General features: G+C 31.5%; 1 protein-coding gene and 1 long non-coding RNA gene across 5 annotated transcripts in view; one reads left to right on the plus strand and one right to left on the minus strand.

Annotated features, from left to right (window-relative positions):
- The window catches only part of sick (sickie), a 307,284-nt gene that overhangs the window by 212,970 nt on the left and 75,901 nt on the right, over positions 1 to 18,413 (plus strand). For all 4 annotated transcript variants that reach the window (XM_076404304.1, XM_076404305.1, XM_076404306.1 and 1 more), the window contains 3 exons: positions 6,356 to 6,480; positions 6,559 to 6,751; positions 11,777 to 11,844. In XM_076404304.1, coding sequence (XP_076260419.1) covers positions 6,356 to 6,480; positions 6,559 to 6,751; positions 11,777 to 11,844 — 386 coding nt within the window. The remainder of the gene's footprint in view (positions 1 to 6,355; positions 6,481 to 6,558; positions 6,752 to 11,776; positions 11,845 to 18,413) is intronic.
- The window catches only part of LOC143196559 (uncharacterized), a 126,123-nt gene that overhangs the window by 93,245 nt on the left and 14,465 nt on the right, over positions 1 to 18,413 (minus strand). The gene's annotated exons all lie outside the window — the stretch shown is intronic.

Consider the following 18,413-nt stretch of genomic DNA (forward strand, 5'->3'; position numbering starts at 1 on the left):
GATTTCAGAGTTATTTTTTTTATGCGGGGACTCGTATTTAGCTAATGATCCAACCGTGGCCTCAAATGGACCTTTTGTACGAATCGCGGACCTTTTTCATACTTAATGAGCTGCAGTTCCAACACCAGCTTCTATTTACGTGTCCGTCGTTCCCTGATGCCTTTTTTAGAACTCCCACCTTGGTCGGCGGCGGTGCAGCAACCGACTGTCTATTGTTTCGGGTCGACGATGAAAGACGCAACGGCATGAATGGGATTGTCGATGTTGCACTTTGCTTTTGGAGATGTTTCAGTCGGTTTTGCACTCGGGCTGAAATGGAAACGCTGAAAAGGGATATCGTAGTAATAGTGGGACATATTGTCAAGACCAACAAAGGCTATTGTTTTAATGCAAAAGGTACACCAGCCACTATTAACATATACCTATCGATTTAAAATTTATCCTATTAAAATTTTAGGATAGTTTTAAAAAAATGATTTTTTCATAATCTTTAGTAATCTGCCCAGTGGGCAATAAGTATATGTTATTGTTCATCGATAGACGCTACTTTTTGCTATCCTTCAGACAATTTACAGATTCTATCCCCAAATAATGATGCATCTTTTGAGGCTATCCGCGGATCGACCCGTTTTTTGTTAAATTCATAATAAATAAACCGCTACTCAGACAGGTCACAACTCATATGACGGAACAAGTAGTAGGTCTGAAGAATAAGTATATTTTCATCGTTTCTGTAACATATTGTCGAGCGTTGTTACGGCGAAGAATAATATTGACGGTTTCATTATGTTTTAGCAGCACCTAGTGTACCACAGCAAGCTAATTCCACCAAATACAGAGCATTAGCTTGGAGCCATGGATATTCGGTTTTGTCGTTGATGTTGATCTCCATGATTTTTTTTCGTTTTGAATTATCCTAATGAACCCATTTTGCATCAACCGTAACAACACAGATATAGGATAAACACTACGATGCAAGAACCGTTTTCGATTTTCGAAACTTTCGGATCATTCACATGTTCTACAAGTGACTGAAAATATTTTATTCATAGCAATTCTATATATTCTTCTTGTGTTTTTTACAAACTACCACTTTTAAAACGTCGAAACCAGTATTCACATGTTGATATCGATGGAGCATCGTTGCCACAAGTTTCAGGCTTTAGTTCGACCGCCTTTTTCTTCAAATTTAAGTAAAAAGTAAAACTTCCCGAATATGCGAATTGTTTGCCACAAATTCAGACATTTTTAAAGAACTTGAATAATGTTTTGTTCACATTTCGACGAAATTACCCATATTGAAAAGTGAACCCTTCAAGTGAGGCTTCAAGATGAAACTGGTTACCAATGTACCCAATGCAACTATAGGCCAGATAATAATTATAGAAGATCACGTATCACAAACACAAATTTTTAAATAATCTTTATAATTTATCTTATAAAATTGTTCAAAGGACGATGTAAATGTTTCTCTTTTAGCCATTTTTGATCTCAGAAAATACATTCGACTCTAAGAATTAAAAATTTAATTTTTAAAATGCAAATAGCTTTGCTGATTTCGTTTTCGTTGAGTAAATTCCCGAAAGAATTATTCATTTCAACGTGATTTTATAATCAAAGCCGTAACGAACATTAATAATTAAAACCCTATCTAATATTAAAGCAGAAAAAGAAATTATATCAATTTTAATTGAATCAAGAGAATTGCAAGGGGGCATGAGGAAAGACTCCGTTCTCACACGAATATTGAAATATTACAACCATTGGATACCACCAATACTATTGGAACAGGACACAGACTCAAAATAATCAAACCATCTGATCTTGTGTAGTTTTGTGTATTGAGGTGCATATAATAAAAAATACAGCAGTGACATGTATAAACATTATTTCATCAGAGACTGAGATAGGGCCGATGGGTCCTCCTAGTTATATACCTAGATTTAAGTTATCATAAAGACAAAGTGTAGGTTAGATGGAAACGACTAGTAATAATGTATTAATTAAATAATTAAAATTAAAAAAACAATTTAATTGTTTTTAAATTTTATGAATTTTTTTCTTAAATAATACATGTAAAAAGGTAAAAAGTATCAATTATTATTTCAACTAACGTTTTTTTATTACGTAAAATTGAGAGATGAGTACTGGGTGAAAAGTTTTGATACCGTCGACCAAAACAAATAATCATCAAGAGGAGCAATATCAGTTAAATAACACGCTTACAATTTACATTTGATGAACTTATGATGATTTAAATGTTATCCAACAAAAAATTATTTTTATTTTACTGAAAAGTGAATGATAGTGAATATTAAACTACTAAAACCATCAATAACTATAAGATAATTTGTTGATAAGAAGTATCACTTTACCAAATGCATATAAATATTCCTTGAAAACACGAAAAAAATGCCAAATAATTATTACATAACATCACAGTGTCTGTAATAACATGTTGACTTTTGGAGTTATTGATTACAATAATATCGGTGGCCTTCAGAGGCTTTTTCTTTCAAATTGCAATAAGAGAACTTCTCGAAAATGCGATTTATTTGGTGCTCACTTCGACGACATGACACATTCTCACAAATGAAGCATCTCAGTGATATTTCAACATGAAGTTATAAATCTTTGTTAGTTATATATATCAACATTTTTTTTATTTTGTATAAGTGAGAGATGAGTTCTGGGTGAATAGCTTTGATTGTTGGTGGCCAAAAAAGTGATGATGAAGAAGAGCGATATCTAACAGATAAGAAACTTCCAATATATATTTATTAAATTTTACAATATGTACTATATAAAATTGTATCCTGCGAGAAATTACTTTTATAGACCGAAAAGTGAATATTAATTTATAGAGAAAAACATAATTTCGTAAATAATAAATAAAAATCTGATCTCTATCCTGTATTGTTATTATAAAGAACAATTTTAGTGATGCTTTGTTACTGTCATCAGGTACATTGCCAAAACAAATTTTATAATATAGTTTAATCACGGCCTTTGATACGACAGAACTTATAACCTCTTCGTCGAATATAAAATTTCATTATATGATACATTGATAACTTGAAAGACTGACCCCAATTGTGCGCCCTTGAACTTGTTGACTCACGTTCGGTGTCAGCCACCCCTTGTTCAAATACGACAGTCGTGTGACTCATACGACGACATCCCATAATACGTCATACTACTCTTTCAGAAAAAGCATTGAGCTGAATTCGAAATTTCTTGCGGGTATTGTGTTCCGTTTTTGTCACTTCTCTAGTTGGTAGCACACATTCTTGCTACCATATACATCTCTTAAAAACATAAACATTGTGAAATAAACAAGAATTAAATCCAACGTTAAAAATACATTATAGTAAAATTGTTTTAACAACAAAAATTCATCCGAGTTCAAAAAATAAATAAGGAACTCACTAAAAAGTAATAATTAATCAAACTTACATAATAATTAAACAAATTGAGGATATAAGAATAAAACAAGTAAATGCGTTTAAGTATGTTATCTGAGTAAAGTAATCAAGTAATGGAAGTCAGGAGATAGGAATGTACTCCAGAACTGGAAATATAAACCTGAAGAACGTGGCAAGTAGTTCCTCTTTATTCGGCTACTTAAATATCTTACCAACCAGTTATTTCTTAAAGTTTGGAAATACGAAATAGTCACAGGGGGCTAAATCTGGAAAATCTTTAATAATAATAATAATAATAATAATATATATATATATATATATATATATATATATATATATATATATATATATTAAGCCCAAATCGATGATATTCGGTTTAATCGATGATGTGTTTCCACTTTTCCAATATAACTTGTCTTGTTATTGTAGATTTTTTGAACGAAAAGTTGTCTTAATCTGTTGAAGTAGAAACAGCTTTCTTACTCAAATGATAATAAATAAACACAATTTCCAACCATTAGACACGATATTGAATCCTCAGTGCCGAAATGTTTTTGAATTTCCCACTCAGTAACTCCAAACGCCTCATCGCTGCCCTCGACCGCCATCTATTGATAGACTACTGTGAGATGTTGAACAAGCTGTGTCATTTATTATTCTTTTTATAGATTTGAAGCAAAACTAACCGAATTTGTCTAAGAAAAAATATTGTTTTATCAAAGTTCGGCCGCATATATTTTTTTTAATGTATATTCGGCGGTTTCTCCATCAAATATGGACCGATTTTCAAAATCCTTCTTTAGTCGAAAGTGTGCACTTGCGAGATGGTCCCATTGGAACCAAGTCAGGATCTGTTGGGGGGAAGGGGGAAGGGAAATCGAGGGAGAGCTTCAAATGTCAAAGGCATGTACAATTTCTTCACATATTTTTTTTATCTAAAATAATTAGATATTTGTGTATAATGTTATTGCTGAACCCATGTGACGGAAAATCGGAAGTAGTTCAATATAAAAGCCTTTCAGTTTGCTTTTTAAGCATTAACATATCATATGAAAAGGGGTAAAAATAGCGCAGACACCTGCTTTAATGGCATAATAGATAGAGCGTTCAGCTCACATGCGGAGGTCGTGGGTTCAATTCTCGACGGGGGCAACAACTTTTTGTTCTAGTTTGATTACAACCTGAACAAAATTGAACAAAATACCTAGACTAGGTAGCGGACACCGGGGCCTGAAGCGTTCCTTATTTTCAATCATTGTTTCTTTCTTCCTATGTTTCCTTATACGGGCTGCATCTTTACTTGATCTACCCATTGCAATTCTCAATAAAATAACTGCGTAATTTATTGAGTAAGTATCTAACACTAAAAAGAGAAAAATAAAATATTTTAAACAATTAAAATTGAACCGACTGACTTCAGAAAATAAATAAGGAACTCACTAAAAATTAAAAAATAATCAAACTTAGATTTTTAACACAAAGAAACGTTTTAAGTAGTAACTAAATTAAAGTAAACAAAAACTTATTTAACCTATCTACTACACGTAACAGATCAATTAAAAAGTCATCGGCCTATCATAGTAAAACCTATCTTTTGGCAAAATTATTTTTTTTATTCAACACAATTCCCTTCAAGGGTGATACACTGATAATAGCGACCCTCCAACTTTTCGATGCCATTTTTGTAGTACGATTTGTCCTTTGCTTCAAAATAGGCCTCAATTTCGACGATCACTTCTTCACATTCCACGAAAATTTCTTTCCAGCAAGCATTCTTTTGAGATCTGAGAACAGGAAACAGTCGCTAGCGGCCAGATCTGGAAAATACGGTGGATGAGGAAGCAATTCGAAGCCCAATTCATGGATTTTTGCCATCGATTTTACTGACTTGTGACATGGTACATTGTCTTGGTGAAGCAGCATTTCCTTTATCTTCAAATGCGGCCGTTTTCTGCGATTTCGTCCTTCAAACGGTCCAATAACGCTATGTAATAGTCGCTGTTGATGGTCCTTCCCTTTTCAAGGTAGTCAATTAAAATTATTCCGTGCACATCGCAAAATACTGACGCCATAACCGTACCAGCCGACTGTTGCGTTTTCCCACCCTTTGGAGCGGGTTCGTGGTGTGAAGTCCACTCGGATGTCTGTCCATCAACTCATCGTTCAAATATTCGTGAATGATATGATGTACACGTTCAGTTGATATTTTTAGAGTGTCTGTTATTTTATTCAATTTCAATTTACGGTCATTCAAAATCATTTTGTGGATTTTTTTAATGTTTTCGTCGGTAGCAACCTCTTTTGGGCGTCCACTGTGTTCATAGTCTTCGGTGCTCATTTCACGACGTCTAAACTTAGCATACCAATCCTTGATGATTGATATTCCTGGGGCAGTATCCGGAAACTCGGCATCAAGCCAAGTTTTTGCCTCAACTGTATTTTTCCCTCCAAAAATCAATATTTTATCAACACGCGAAATTCCTTTTTATCCATTTTTTTACAATAACAAAAGTTGCTTGACTCAAAATGCTATAATTCAGAAACTAATGATCCGACAGCTATCAAACTTATACTCGCATCTTTCGAGGGTTAGGGCTAACTGAAAAACATATGGATTTAATTCTAGTGGCGCTATCTATTTGTCAGGCCGGGGACTTGACCTGTTATTTTATATTCTACTATATACACACAATTTAGCTTAATACCTACCTAAACCTATTTATCTATTTAAAACACTATTTTAACTACTACCAACTAATCACTTTGAAGTCGGTGCCAAGCCCAAACAATACAAAAATAATAATATAACTTTGTGAAATATACAAAAAATTACTTGTCGCTTGCTTAAAAATGTTTTATTATTAATTATCTTTCATTCACAATGTCACCCCTAACACGTTTTAAATAATTTTGTCTTTGTCTTGTTGCAGTCCAGGCCTCACGGTGTTAACCGAACAATCGACGCGACGGGGTGGGTCCTCGCGCGACTCACCCCCTCCACCACCGGCACCTCGCGGCTCCAGCAAGTCCCAGCGTAACGGTGGAATTCCCCAAGGTATTCGATTTGCAATTCGTATATATATGCTTCGACCGTCTAGACACGACTGAACGCCTAATTTATCGCTTCAACCAGGTTCCGATTCGAAACATTCGAGCTCGAATGGGCATCATTGGAAGAGATACGGGGATTCGCCAGGTGTGGGAAGTCCCCCACCCCCGGCGCCCGCCAGTCCGACGTCCAATCGACGGGAACGCAGGGGGAGTCCGCACGGGAAAGAGAAATCCGGAAGCAGCAAAGGCGTCAAAGGTGTTCCTCAAAGTTTCGGGTACGATATTCAAGAATCATATATAAAAACCTCGCCTTCAATCAATTTAACAATATCTTCACTAAATTTAGATTTGTTAATCCCGTTCTTATTCAAATGACTAACGTAATAAAATAAGATTTAGGCAAAATTAACCTTTTGAATCAATACAAAGGTATCGGATTCCTTTTTTGTCAAAGAAAACGTGTTTACTCACCATGAAGTGTTTTTTTTTTTAATTTTTACTCTTAATTGTTCAACAATCTGCCCAGTGAGCAATAAGCATTTCTTATGATACTACGATATTATATACATGACATGCAGAAAATTAATTTTATTCTAAATGTTATCTAAAGTCTATTTATACTCTAACATGTCATTTGAAAACTCCCCGGCCTGACACATAGATGCGCTACTAGAATTAAATCCATGTTTTTTACTTAGGACTAAAACCTCAAAAGATACGTGTATAAACTTGACAGCTGTCGGATCATTAGTTTGTGAATTATAGCATTTTGGGTGAAGCAACTTTTGTTATTGTGAAAAAAATTGATAAAAATATTGCTTTTTGAAAGGAAAAAATACAGTTGAAGCAAAAACTTGGCTTGATGCCGAGTTTTCGAACACTGCCCCAGGAAAATCAAGCATCAAGGATTGGTATGCTAAGTTTAGACGTGGTGAAATGAGCAGCGAAGACGGTGAACGCAGTGGACGACCAAAAGAGGTTGTTATCGACGAAAACATTTAAAAAATCTACAAAATCATTTTGAATGACCGTAAATTGAAACTGAATGCAATCGCAGACACTATAAAGATATTAATTGAACGTGTGCATCATATCATTCACGAATATTTGGATATGAGAAATCTCTGTGCAAAGTGGGTGCCCCACGAGTTCACTTTTGACCAAAAACAACGACGACTTGATGATTCGGAGCAGTGTTTGAAGATCATCAAGCGTAATAAACAATGGACATGACAATAAATATGACAATGGATGAAACATGGCTCCATCATTTCACTCCGAAGTCCAATCGACAGTCATCCGAGCGGACTGCACATGATGAACCCGCTCCAAAGCAAGGTTATGGTGTCTGTATTTTGGGATACGCATAGATTAATTTTCATTGACTACTTTGAAAAAGGAAGGACCATCAACAGCGACCATTACATAGAGCCGTTTAATATAGTATCAATAACATAGTTATTGAACCGTTTGAAGGACGAAATCGCTGAAAAACCGCCATATTTGAAAAAAAAGAAAGTGCTGCTTCACCAAGACAATGCACCGTGTCCTAAGTCAATGAAAACGATGGCAAAAATCCATGAATTGGGCTTCGAATTGCTTCCTCATCCATCGTATTCTCCAGATCTGGCACCCAGCGACTATTTTCTGTTCTCAGATCTCAAAAGAATGCTCGCTGGGAAGAAATGTTCGTCGAATGAAGAGGTGATCGACGAAACGGAGGCCTATTTTGAAGCAAAGGGCAAATCGTACTACAAAAATGGTATAGAAAAGTTGGAGGGTCGCTATAAACAGTGTATCATCCTTGAAGAGAATTATGTTGAATAAAATAAACTAATTTTGCCAAAATAATGTGTTTTACTATGGTAGGCAGGGGACTTTTCAATTTACCTGTTATTAAACAACTTTAACTATTTTCAACACAATCTATAAGAAATGTTATATCTTTTTTTAGTTGTGAAAAATATTGTTCAATCAAACAGTGGTTTGATAAGCGTTACAAAGACCCTCAGCTATCCAAACACTCGTGATAGTGGACGCTCTTTTCACTACAAATAAGCTGTGACCTCGAAAAACGTAAAAACGAACACAAATAATTAATTCGATAATTATAAAAACGTAAAGTGAAGTTTGCGAGAGATAATTTTAAAGACACGATATAAAGATATAAAATTGATGGTTAAGTTGAATGAATTACGCTTCGAATTTCTTCTCCACCTACAGAACTCTTCATATTTGGTACCCAGTGACCTAGAGAAAAATAGATATTATTACCAAAACTGATGCCTATTCTGAGAACAAAGACCAACCTTTCTACAGAAAAGGCATTAAACTTATGAGAATCTTGATAAATTTATTTATTTTTAAAATATTTACATTTAAACTGACCGATTTTAGTTTGAAAGCCAATAAAGTTACTAATCATTTTATTTTATTAATTCACAACAAAAATGAGTAAAGATATCAGGTACAGCTTGAGCCTCATTAATATTTTTGCGGTGAAAAAGATTATGCCACGTCAAGCCTGTGGAAGAGCTTCTCACCAAATAGTTTTCCTACATCCTTTCTGACTTTTTCGGTCCCAGTTCGATACCTCCCATGAATGTTAATTAGACAAAACCTCGATAAAATACATTTTTTTTAGAACTGGAGCCCACTGCCTGAATTGTTTTTATAAAGTATCTTATAAAAGCATCTCCTTCGACATTTTTTGTGAAAATTAATATTTAAGTTCGTGAAAAGTTAAAATTTTGGAAATTTTCAAAGTTTTGTATGTTTTTCAAACGAGTCCATAAAATATAATTTATGAAGTAAAATAAATTGATACACTGTAAGGAGAATTAAGAATATGCTATATGTTAAATCCGCTAATAACTTAAGAAACATAAAAATGAAAAATGACAAAAAATATTTTAACTCTCAGATGAAGATGAAATTCACAAAATATGTGTATTTTGGGGTGAATAACTTACTAAATCTAAAAGTAATTATACTACCATTCGATACAACGTAAAATTCTTTATATTATCTATAACTTTCGTTAACCCAAAATTATTAGAACAAAAATTTAAACAGAAACACTTAAACAGAACAGAAAAGACTTAAAATTTTCAGGACTGAGAATGGTATCAAGTCATTTTTTTGATACTCACAATACACTTCATTGTACTTTAGTACCAGAGGCTGTATACAAACTATTATAACAACATTTAATTCAACAAAAAATTCTTTATAATTCCCGTAATTTTCATTATCCTATAATGATTATTATTTGAACGAAAATGACAGCAAAAAAAATCAAAGTGGCGAAAAACAACGTACATTTTTACGACTGTATGTATGGAAAAGGGCCCACAATATTTCAACTCTTAGATGTATGTGAAACTGTCAAGATATGTGTGTTTTGGACAGTTTTGAAGCAGATACCGATGAGTAGATTTTCCATTCGAGAATGTTTTGGTACAAAAATGGGACAACAATGAGTTACTATTACTATTAGGCGAAGAAATTAATCTATTTTAAAAGCATACTGCAACATCTTATTAATATGAATATGGAATATAAATGAATGTTCTATATATGTCAGGTGTTACTCTCGCAAAATACATGCGAGAACCCGATACTTAGAAGGGGATATTTATTAACAGAATATCCAACGTGTTCTTCACAAAATTTCTTCAAAAATAGTTTCATTATAAGGTTGTATCGATCATAGAGAGAAAAAATCTAATACCAACACATCAGTTTGGGTTTATTAAGAAGCACTCATCAATTGACCAGGTCAACAGAATACGAAAGTAAAAAAGTATGCTCAGCTATATCATTAGATGTAGCACAAGCCTTCGATAAGGTTTGGTATGAAGGCCTTGTTCATAATCTACATAAAATGTTACCAAAACAATACACCAAACTATTAAAATCATACATTACAACCAGAATGTTTAGAAGCTTACTCTACACTAAAAGAAGCTAAAGCAGGTGTACCACAACGAAGTGTACTGGGACCAATGTTTTATCTACTCTACACTTGATATACCACAAATGGAAAATATTACGATGGCTACATTTGCTGATGATACTGCGATTATAGCTGTTGGAGACAATAGTGAAGAAGCCTCACGAAAATTACAACAGGCAAGTGACAATATAAATAATTGGACACAGGCTGAGAAAATAAGAATTAGTGAAAGTAAATCTGTACATGTGCAGTTCACCTATAAACAGACCGTACAAGCACCAATAACATTAAATAATACTATCATTCCATATAGCAACAACGCCAAATATCTCGGAATGAATCTCGATCCAAAACTTTGCTGAAAGGAACATATAAAAAAGAAAAGAAAAGAACTGGAATTGAAATATAGGAAAATGTACTGGCTAATTGGAAGAATATCATAATTATCAGTACATAATAAATTGCTATTATATAAGCAAATATTGAAACCTATATGGACATACGGAGTTCAATCATGGAGATGTTCTGCAAAGAATAACATAAATAAAATACAAATTTTTCAGAACAAAGTCCTGCGAGCTATTGTGGGTGCACCCAAATACTATAGGACTGATTACCTACATCGGGACCAGTCAGTCAAGAAATCAAGAGTATTGCAAGGGGGCACGAGGAAAGACTCATTTATGTATATACATGTATATACATGTATAAACATTATTTCACCAGAGACTGAGATAGGGCCGATGGATCCTCCGAGTTATATACCTAGGTTTAAGTTATCATAAAAACAAATTGTAGGTTAGACGGAAAGGACTACTAACAATGTATTAATTTTAAAAAAATAATAAAAAAAGGTTGTAAAGTTTCTTATGATATAAACTTTAACCTCCATATAAATATATAATAGTCAGTTCTTGGACATATAGTAATTAAGCAAAATTAATTATATGTCTTCATAAAAGCGGTAGTTATTAAATTTATTAGCTGGAATAGAGGGTTACACTGTTATATACCCACCACTAAATTATGTCTTATTAACGTATGGGCACTAAAACATCCATTAAGGAAAATAATACTTCCCGAAACTTGAATAGACTTATTGAGTGTTTAGGTTCAGGGCGTTTTAGAAGGTCTCATCAAAGAACGTCGTTAAATTAAACTTACGTACGTTAAACTAAGTCACTTTATTGCAATCGCTGAGTAACTATTATCATCGCTCATTAAAAAGTTACAGTGTACTTCTTTTGTTGAGTTTATATTTTTAAATTATCGGGTATCTGAGAGACAACAAAATGTTTTCACCTGTTTTGTGTTCTAATAGTGCTATTTTCGGTTTTATTAGGTACATCAAGAGAAATGGCTCAACAAATGGTAATGGATCTGCTAGTAACACCAATCAGCAAGCACAAGGTAACTAAATATTTTTTATATACGGTTCTTTCAAAAAAACAGTGAAACTCACGTCATCGCCATATCGAATGTATTGCTTGCTTATCGCAATTTATAAATTCTTTTTACAATAGGACAATATTTTCCTTTTTATTTTATTCTAGTTAAAGAGAGATCCGACTCAGCCTGATATGTTCGAATATGTAACCGAATTATCCTACAAAATTCGCCTGATTGTCAGACGTTTGTAAAATTCTTCGAGACTTAGTGATAATAATTTCTCGTTATAAACCGTCTAACGTTCTTTTGGTAACGCTTATTATTACTCACTAGATGCTTATAATGAATTTTTAAATGAAATTTTGAAATAATGAAATTTTCACAACTATGTATGTTTCAAAATATTTTAACATTCAGATGAAGACGAAACTCTCAAAATATATGTATTTTGGGGTAAAATAAACGAAGATCCATGTTAAATTGCTTCAGAATTTATAATGTTTACGATATGTGTCGTTAACGGATAGCCACCCATTCTTTAAAAATACACATTCCACTGTATAACTTAAAAAGTAAAGGCTGTGCAATAATTATTATACAACCATTGGATTCTACGTAAAATTCTCTATAATTTCTAAAATTTTCATTAACCTACCATTGCTTGAACAAAAATAAGAACAAAAAAACTGAAAATAACAAAAAATCGCAAATTTTCATGACTATATATATGGAAAAAAAGCCAAAATATCTTAACTCTCAGATGAAGATGAAACTCTCAAAATATATGTATTTTGGGGTAAAATAAACGAAGATCCATGTTAAATTGCTTCAGAATTTATAATGTTTACGATATGTGTCATTAACGGATATCCACCCATTCTTTAAAAATACGCTTTCCATTGTATAACTTAAAAAGTAAAGGCTGTGCAATAATTATTATACAACCATTGGATTCTACGTAAAATTCTCTATAATTCCTATAATTTTCATTAACCTACCATTGTTTGAACAGAAATAAGAACAAAAAAACTGAAAATGACAAAAAATCGCAAATTTTCATGACTTATATGGAAAAAAGGCCAAAATATCTTAACTCTCAGATGAAGATGAAACGCTCAAAATATATGTATTTTGGGGTAAAATAAACGAAGATCCATGTTAAATTGCTTCAGAATTTATAATGTTTACGATATGTGTCATTAACGGATATCCACCCATTCTTTAAAAATACGCTTTCCATTGTATAACTTAAAAAGTAAAGGCTGTGCAATAATGATTATACAACCATTGAATTCTACGTAAAATTCTCTATAATTCCTATAATTTTCATTAACCTACCATTGCTTGAACAGAAATAAGAACAAAAAAACTGAAAATGACAAAAAATCGCAAATTTTCATGACTATATATATGGAAAAAAAGGTCAAAATATCTTAACTCTCAGATGAAGATGAAACTCTCAAAATATATGTATTTTGGGGTAAAATAAACGAAGATCCATGTTAAATTGCTTCAGAATTTATAATTTTTACGATATGTGTCTTCAACGGATATTCACCCATTCTTTAAAAATACGCTTTCCATTGTATAACTTAAAAAGTAAAGGCTGTGCAATAATTATTATACAACCATTGAATTCTACGTAAAATTCTCTATAATTCCTATAATTTTCATTAACCTACCATTGCTTGAACAGAAATAAGAACAAAAAAACTGAAAATGACAAAAAATCGCAAATTTTCATGACTATATATATGGAAAAAAAGGCCAAAATATCTTAACTCTCAGATGAAGATGAAACTCTCAAAATATATGTATTTTGGGGTAAAATAAACGAAGATCCATGTTAAATTGCTTCAGAATTTATAATGTTTACGATATGTGTCATTAACGGATATTCACCCATTCTTTAAAAATACGCTTTCCATTGTATAACTTAAAAAGTAAAGGCTGTGCAATAATTATTATACAACCATTGAATTCTACGTAAAATTCTCTATAATTCCTATAATTTTCATTAACCTACCATTGCTTGAACAGAAATAAGAACAAAAAAACTGAAAATGACAAAAAATCGCAAATTTTCATGACTATATATATGGAAAAAAAGCCAAAATATCTTAACTCTCAGATGAAGATGAAACGCTCAAAACATATGTATTTTGGGGTAAAATAAACGAAGATCCATGTTAAATTGCTTCAGAATTTATAATGTTTACGATATGTGTCATTAACGGATATCCACCCATTCTTTAAAAATACGCTTTCCATTGTATAACTTAAAAAGTAAAGGCTGTGCAATAATTATTATACAACCATTGAATTCTACGTAAAATTCTCTATAATTCCTATAATTTTCATTAACCTACCATTGCTTGAACAGAAATAAGAACAAAAAAACTGAAAATGACAAAAAATCGCAAATTTTCATGACTATATATATGGAAAAAAAGGCCAAAATATCTTAACTCTCAGATGAAGATGAAACTCTCAAAATATATGTATTTTGGGGTAAAATAAACGAAGATCCATGTTAAATTGCTTCAGAATTTATAATTTTTACGATATGTGTCTTCAACGGATATCCACCCATTCTTTAAAAATACGCTTTCCATTGTATAACTTAAAAAGTAAAGGCTGTGCAATAATTATTATACAACCATTGAATTCTACGTAAAATTCTCTATAATTCCTATAATTTTCATTAACCTACCATTGTTTGAACAGAAATAAGAACAAAAAAACTGAAAATGACAAAAAATCGCAAATTTTCATGACTATATATATGGAAAAAAGGCCAAAATATCTTAACTCTCAGATGAAGATGAAACGCTCAAAAGATATGTATTTTGGGGTAAAATAAACGAAGATCCATGTTAAATTGCTTCAGAATTTATAATGTTTACGATATGTGTCATTAACGGATATCCACCCATTCTTTAAAAATACGCTTTCCATTGTATAACTTAAAAAGTAAAGGCTGTGCAATAATTATTATACAACCATTGAATTCTACGTAAAATTCTCTATAATTCCTATAATTTTCATTAACCTACCATTGCTTGAACAGAAATAAGAACAAAAAAACTGAAAATGACAAAAAATCGCAAATTTTCATGACTATATATATGGAAAAAAAGGTCAAAATATCTTAACTCTCAGATGAAGATGAAACTCTCAAAATATATGTATTTTGGGGTAAAATAAACGAAGATCCATGTTAAATTGCTTCAGAATTTATAATTTTTACGATATGTGTCTTCAACGGATATTCACCCATTCTTTAAAAATACGCTTTCCATTGTATAACTTAAAAAGTAAAGGCTGTGCAATAATTATTATACAACCATTGAATTCTACGTAAAATTCTCTATAATTCCTATAATTTTCATTAACCTACCATTGCTTGAACAGAAATAAGAACAAAAAAAATGAAAATGACAAAAAATCGCAAATTTTCATGACTATATATATGGAAAAAAAGGCCAAAATATCTTAACTCTCAGATGAAGATGAAACTCTCAAAATATATGTATTTTGGGGTAAAATAAACGAAGATCCATGTTAAATTGCTTCAGAATTTATAATGTTTACGATATGTGTCATTAACGGATATTCACCCATTCTTTAAAAATACGCTTTCCATTGTATAACTTAAAAAGTAAAGGCTGTGCAATAATTATTATACAACCATTGAATTCTACGTAAAATTCTCTATAATTCCTATAATTTTCATTAACCTACCATTGCTTGAACAGAAATAAGAACAAAAAAACTGAAAATGACAAAAAATCGCAAATTTTCATGACTATATATATGGAAAAAAAGCCAAAATATCTTAACTCTCAGATGAAGATGAAACGCTCAAAACATATGTATTTTGGGGTAAAATAAACGAAGATCCATGTTAAATTGCTTCAGAATTTATAATGTTTACGATATGTGTCATTAACGGATATCCACCCATTCTTTAAAAATACGCTTTCCATTGTATAACTTAAAAAGTAAAGGCTGTGCAATAATTATTATACAACCATTGAATTCTACGTAAAATTCTCTATAATTCCTATAATTTTCATTAACCTACCATTGCTTGAACAGAAATAAGAACAAAAAAACTGAAAATGACAAAAAATCGCAAATTTTCATGACTATATATATGGAAAAAAAGGCCAAAATATCTTAACTCTCAGATGAAGATGAAACTCTCAAAATATATGTATTTTGGGGTAAAATAAACGAAGATCCATGTTAAATTGCTTCAGAATTTATAATTTTTACGATATGTGTCTTCAACGGATATCCACCCATTCTTTAAAAATACGCTTTCCATTGTATAACTTAAAAAGTAAAGGCTGTGCAATAATTATTATACAACCATTGAATTCTACGTAAAATTCTCTATAATTCCTATAATTTTCATTAACCTACCATTGTTTGAACAGAAATAAGAACAAAAAAACTGAAAATGACAAAAAATCGCAAATTTTCATGACTATATATATGGAAAAAAGGCCAAAATATCTTAACTCTCAGATGAAGATGAAACGCTCAAAAGATATGTATTTTGGGGTAAAATAAACGAAGATCCATGTTAAATTGCTTCAGAATTTATAATGTTTACGATATGTGTCATTAACGGATATCCACCCATTCTTTAAAAATACGCTTTCCATTGTATAACTTAAAAAGTAAAGGCTGTGCAATAATTATTATACAACCATTGAATTCTACGTAAAATTCTCTATAATTCCTATAATTTTCATTAACCTACCATTGCTTGAACAGAAATAAGAACAAAAAAACTGAAAATGACGAAAAATCGCAAATTTTCATGACTATATATATGGAAAAAAAGGCCAAAATATCTTAACTCTCAGATGAAGATGAAACTCTCAAAATATATGTATTTTGGGGTAAAATAAACGAAGATCCATGTTAAATTGCTTCAGAATTTATAATGTTTACGATATGTGTCTTCAACGGATATTCACCCATTCTTTAAAACTACGCTTTCCATTGTATAACTTAAAAAGTAAAGGCTGTGCAATAATTATTATACAACCATTGGATTCTACGTAAAATTCTCTATAATTTCTAAAATTTTCATTAACCTACCATTGCTTGAACAAAAATAAGAACAAAAAAACTGAAAATAACAAAAAATCGCAAATTTTCATGACTATATATATGGAAAAAAAGCCAAAATATCTTAACTCTCAGATGAAGATGAAACTCTCAAAATATATGTATTTTGGGGTAAAATAAACGAAGATCCATGTTAAATTGCTTCAGAATTTATAATGTTTACGATATGTGTCATTAACGGATATCCACCCATTCTTTAAAAATACGCTTTCCATTATATAACTTAAAAAGTAAAGGCTGTGCAATAATTATTATACAACCATTGAATTCTACGTAAAATTCTCTATAATTCCTATAATTTTCATTAACCTACCATTGTTTGAACAGAAATAAGAACAAAAAAACTGAAAATGACAAAAAATCGCAAATTTTCATGACTATATATATGGAAAAAAGGCCAAAACATCTTAACTCTCAGATGAAGATGAAACGCTCAAAACATATGTATTTTGGGGTAAAATAAACGAAGATCCATGTTAAATTGCTTCAGAATTTATAATTTTTACGATATGTGTCTTCAACGGATATTCACCCATTCTTTAAAAATACGCTTTCCATTGTATAACTTAAAAAGTAAAGGCTGTGCAATAATTATTATACAACCATTGGATTCTACGTAAAATTCTCTATAATTCCTATAATTTTCATTAACCTACCATTGCTTGAACAGAAAGAAGAACAAAAAAACTGAAAATGACAAAAAATCGCAAATTTTCATGACTATATATATGGAAAAAAGGCCAAAATATCTTAACTCTCAGATGAAGATGAAACTCTCAAAATATATGTATTTTGGGGTAAAATAAACGAAGACCCATGTTAAATTGCTTCAGAATTTATAATTTTTACGATATGTGTCTTCAACGGATATTCACCCATTCTTTAAAAATACGCTTTCCATTGTATAACTTAAAAAGTAAAGGCTGTGCTATAATTATTATACAACCATTGGATTCTACGTAAAATTCTCTATAATTCCTATAATTTTCATTAACCTACCATTGCTTGAACAGAAATAAGAACAAAAAAACTGAAAATGACAAAAAATCGCAAATTTTCATGACTATATGACATATATATGGAAAAAAGGCCAAAACATCTTAACTCTCAGATAAAGATGAAACGCTCAAAACATATGTATTTTGGGGTAAAATAAACGAAGATCCATGTTAAATTGCTTCAGAATTTATAATTTTTACGATATGTGTCTTCAACGGATATTCACCCATTCTTTAAAACTACGCTTTCCATTGTATAACTTAAAAAGTAAAGGCTGTGCAATAATTATTATACAACCATTCGATTCTACGTAAAATTCTCTATAATTCCTATAATTTTCATTAACCTACCATTGCTTGAACAGAAATAAGAACAAAAAACCTGAAAATGACAAAAAATCGCAAATTTTCATGACTATATATATGGAAAAAAGGCCAAAACAT

The sequence above is a fragment of the Rhynchophorus ferrugineus genome, unplaced genomic scaffold (genome assembly GCF_030347505.1).
Source record: "Rhynchophorus ferrugineus isolate W39M unplaced genomic scaffold, kcgeb_rfMv2 rfM4, whole genome shotgun sequence".
Lineage (NCBI taxonomy): Eukaryota > Metazoa > Arthropoda > Insecta > Coleoptera > Curculionidae > Rhynchophorus > Rhynchophorus ferrugineus.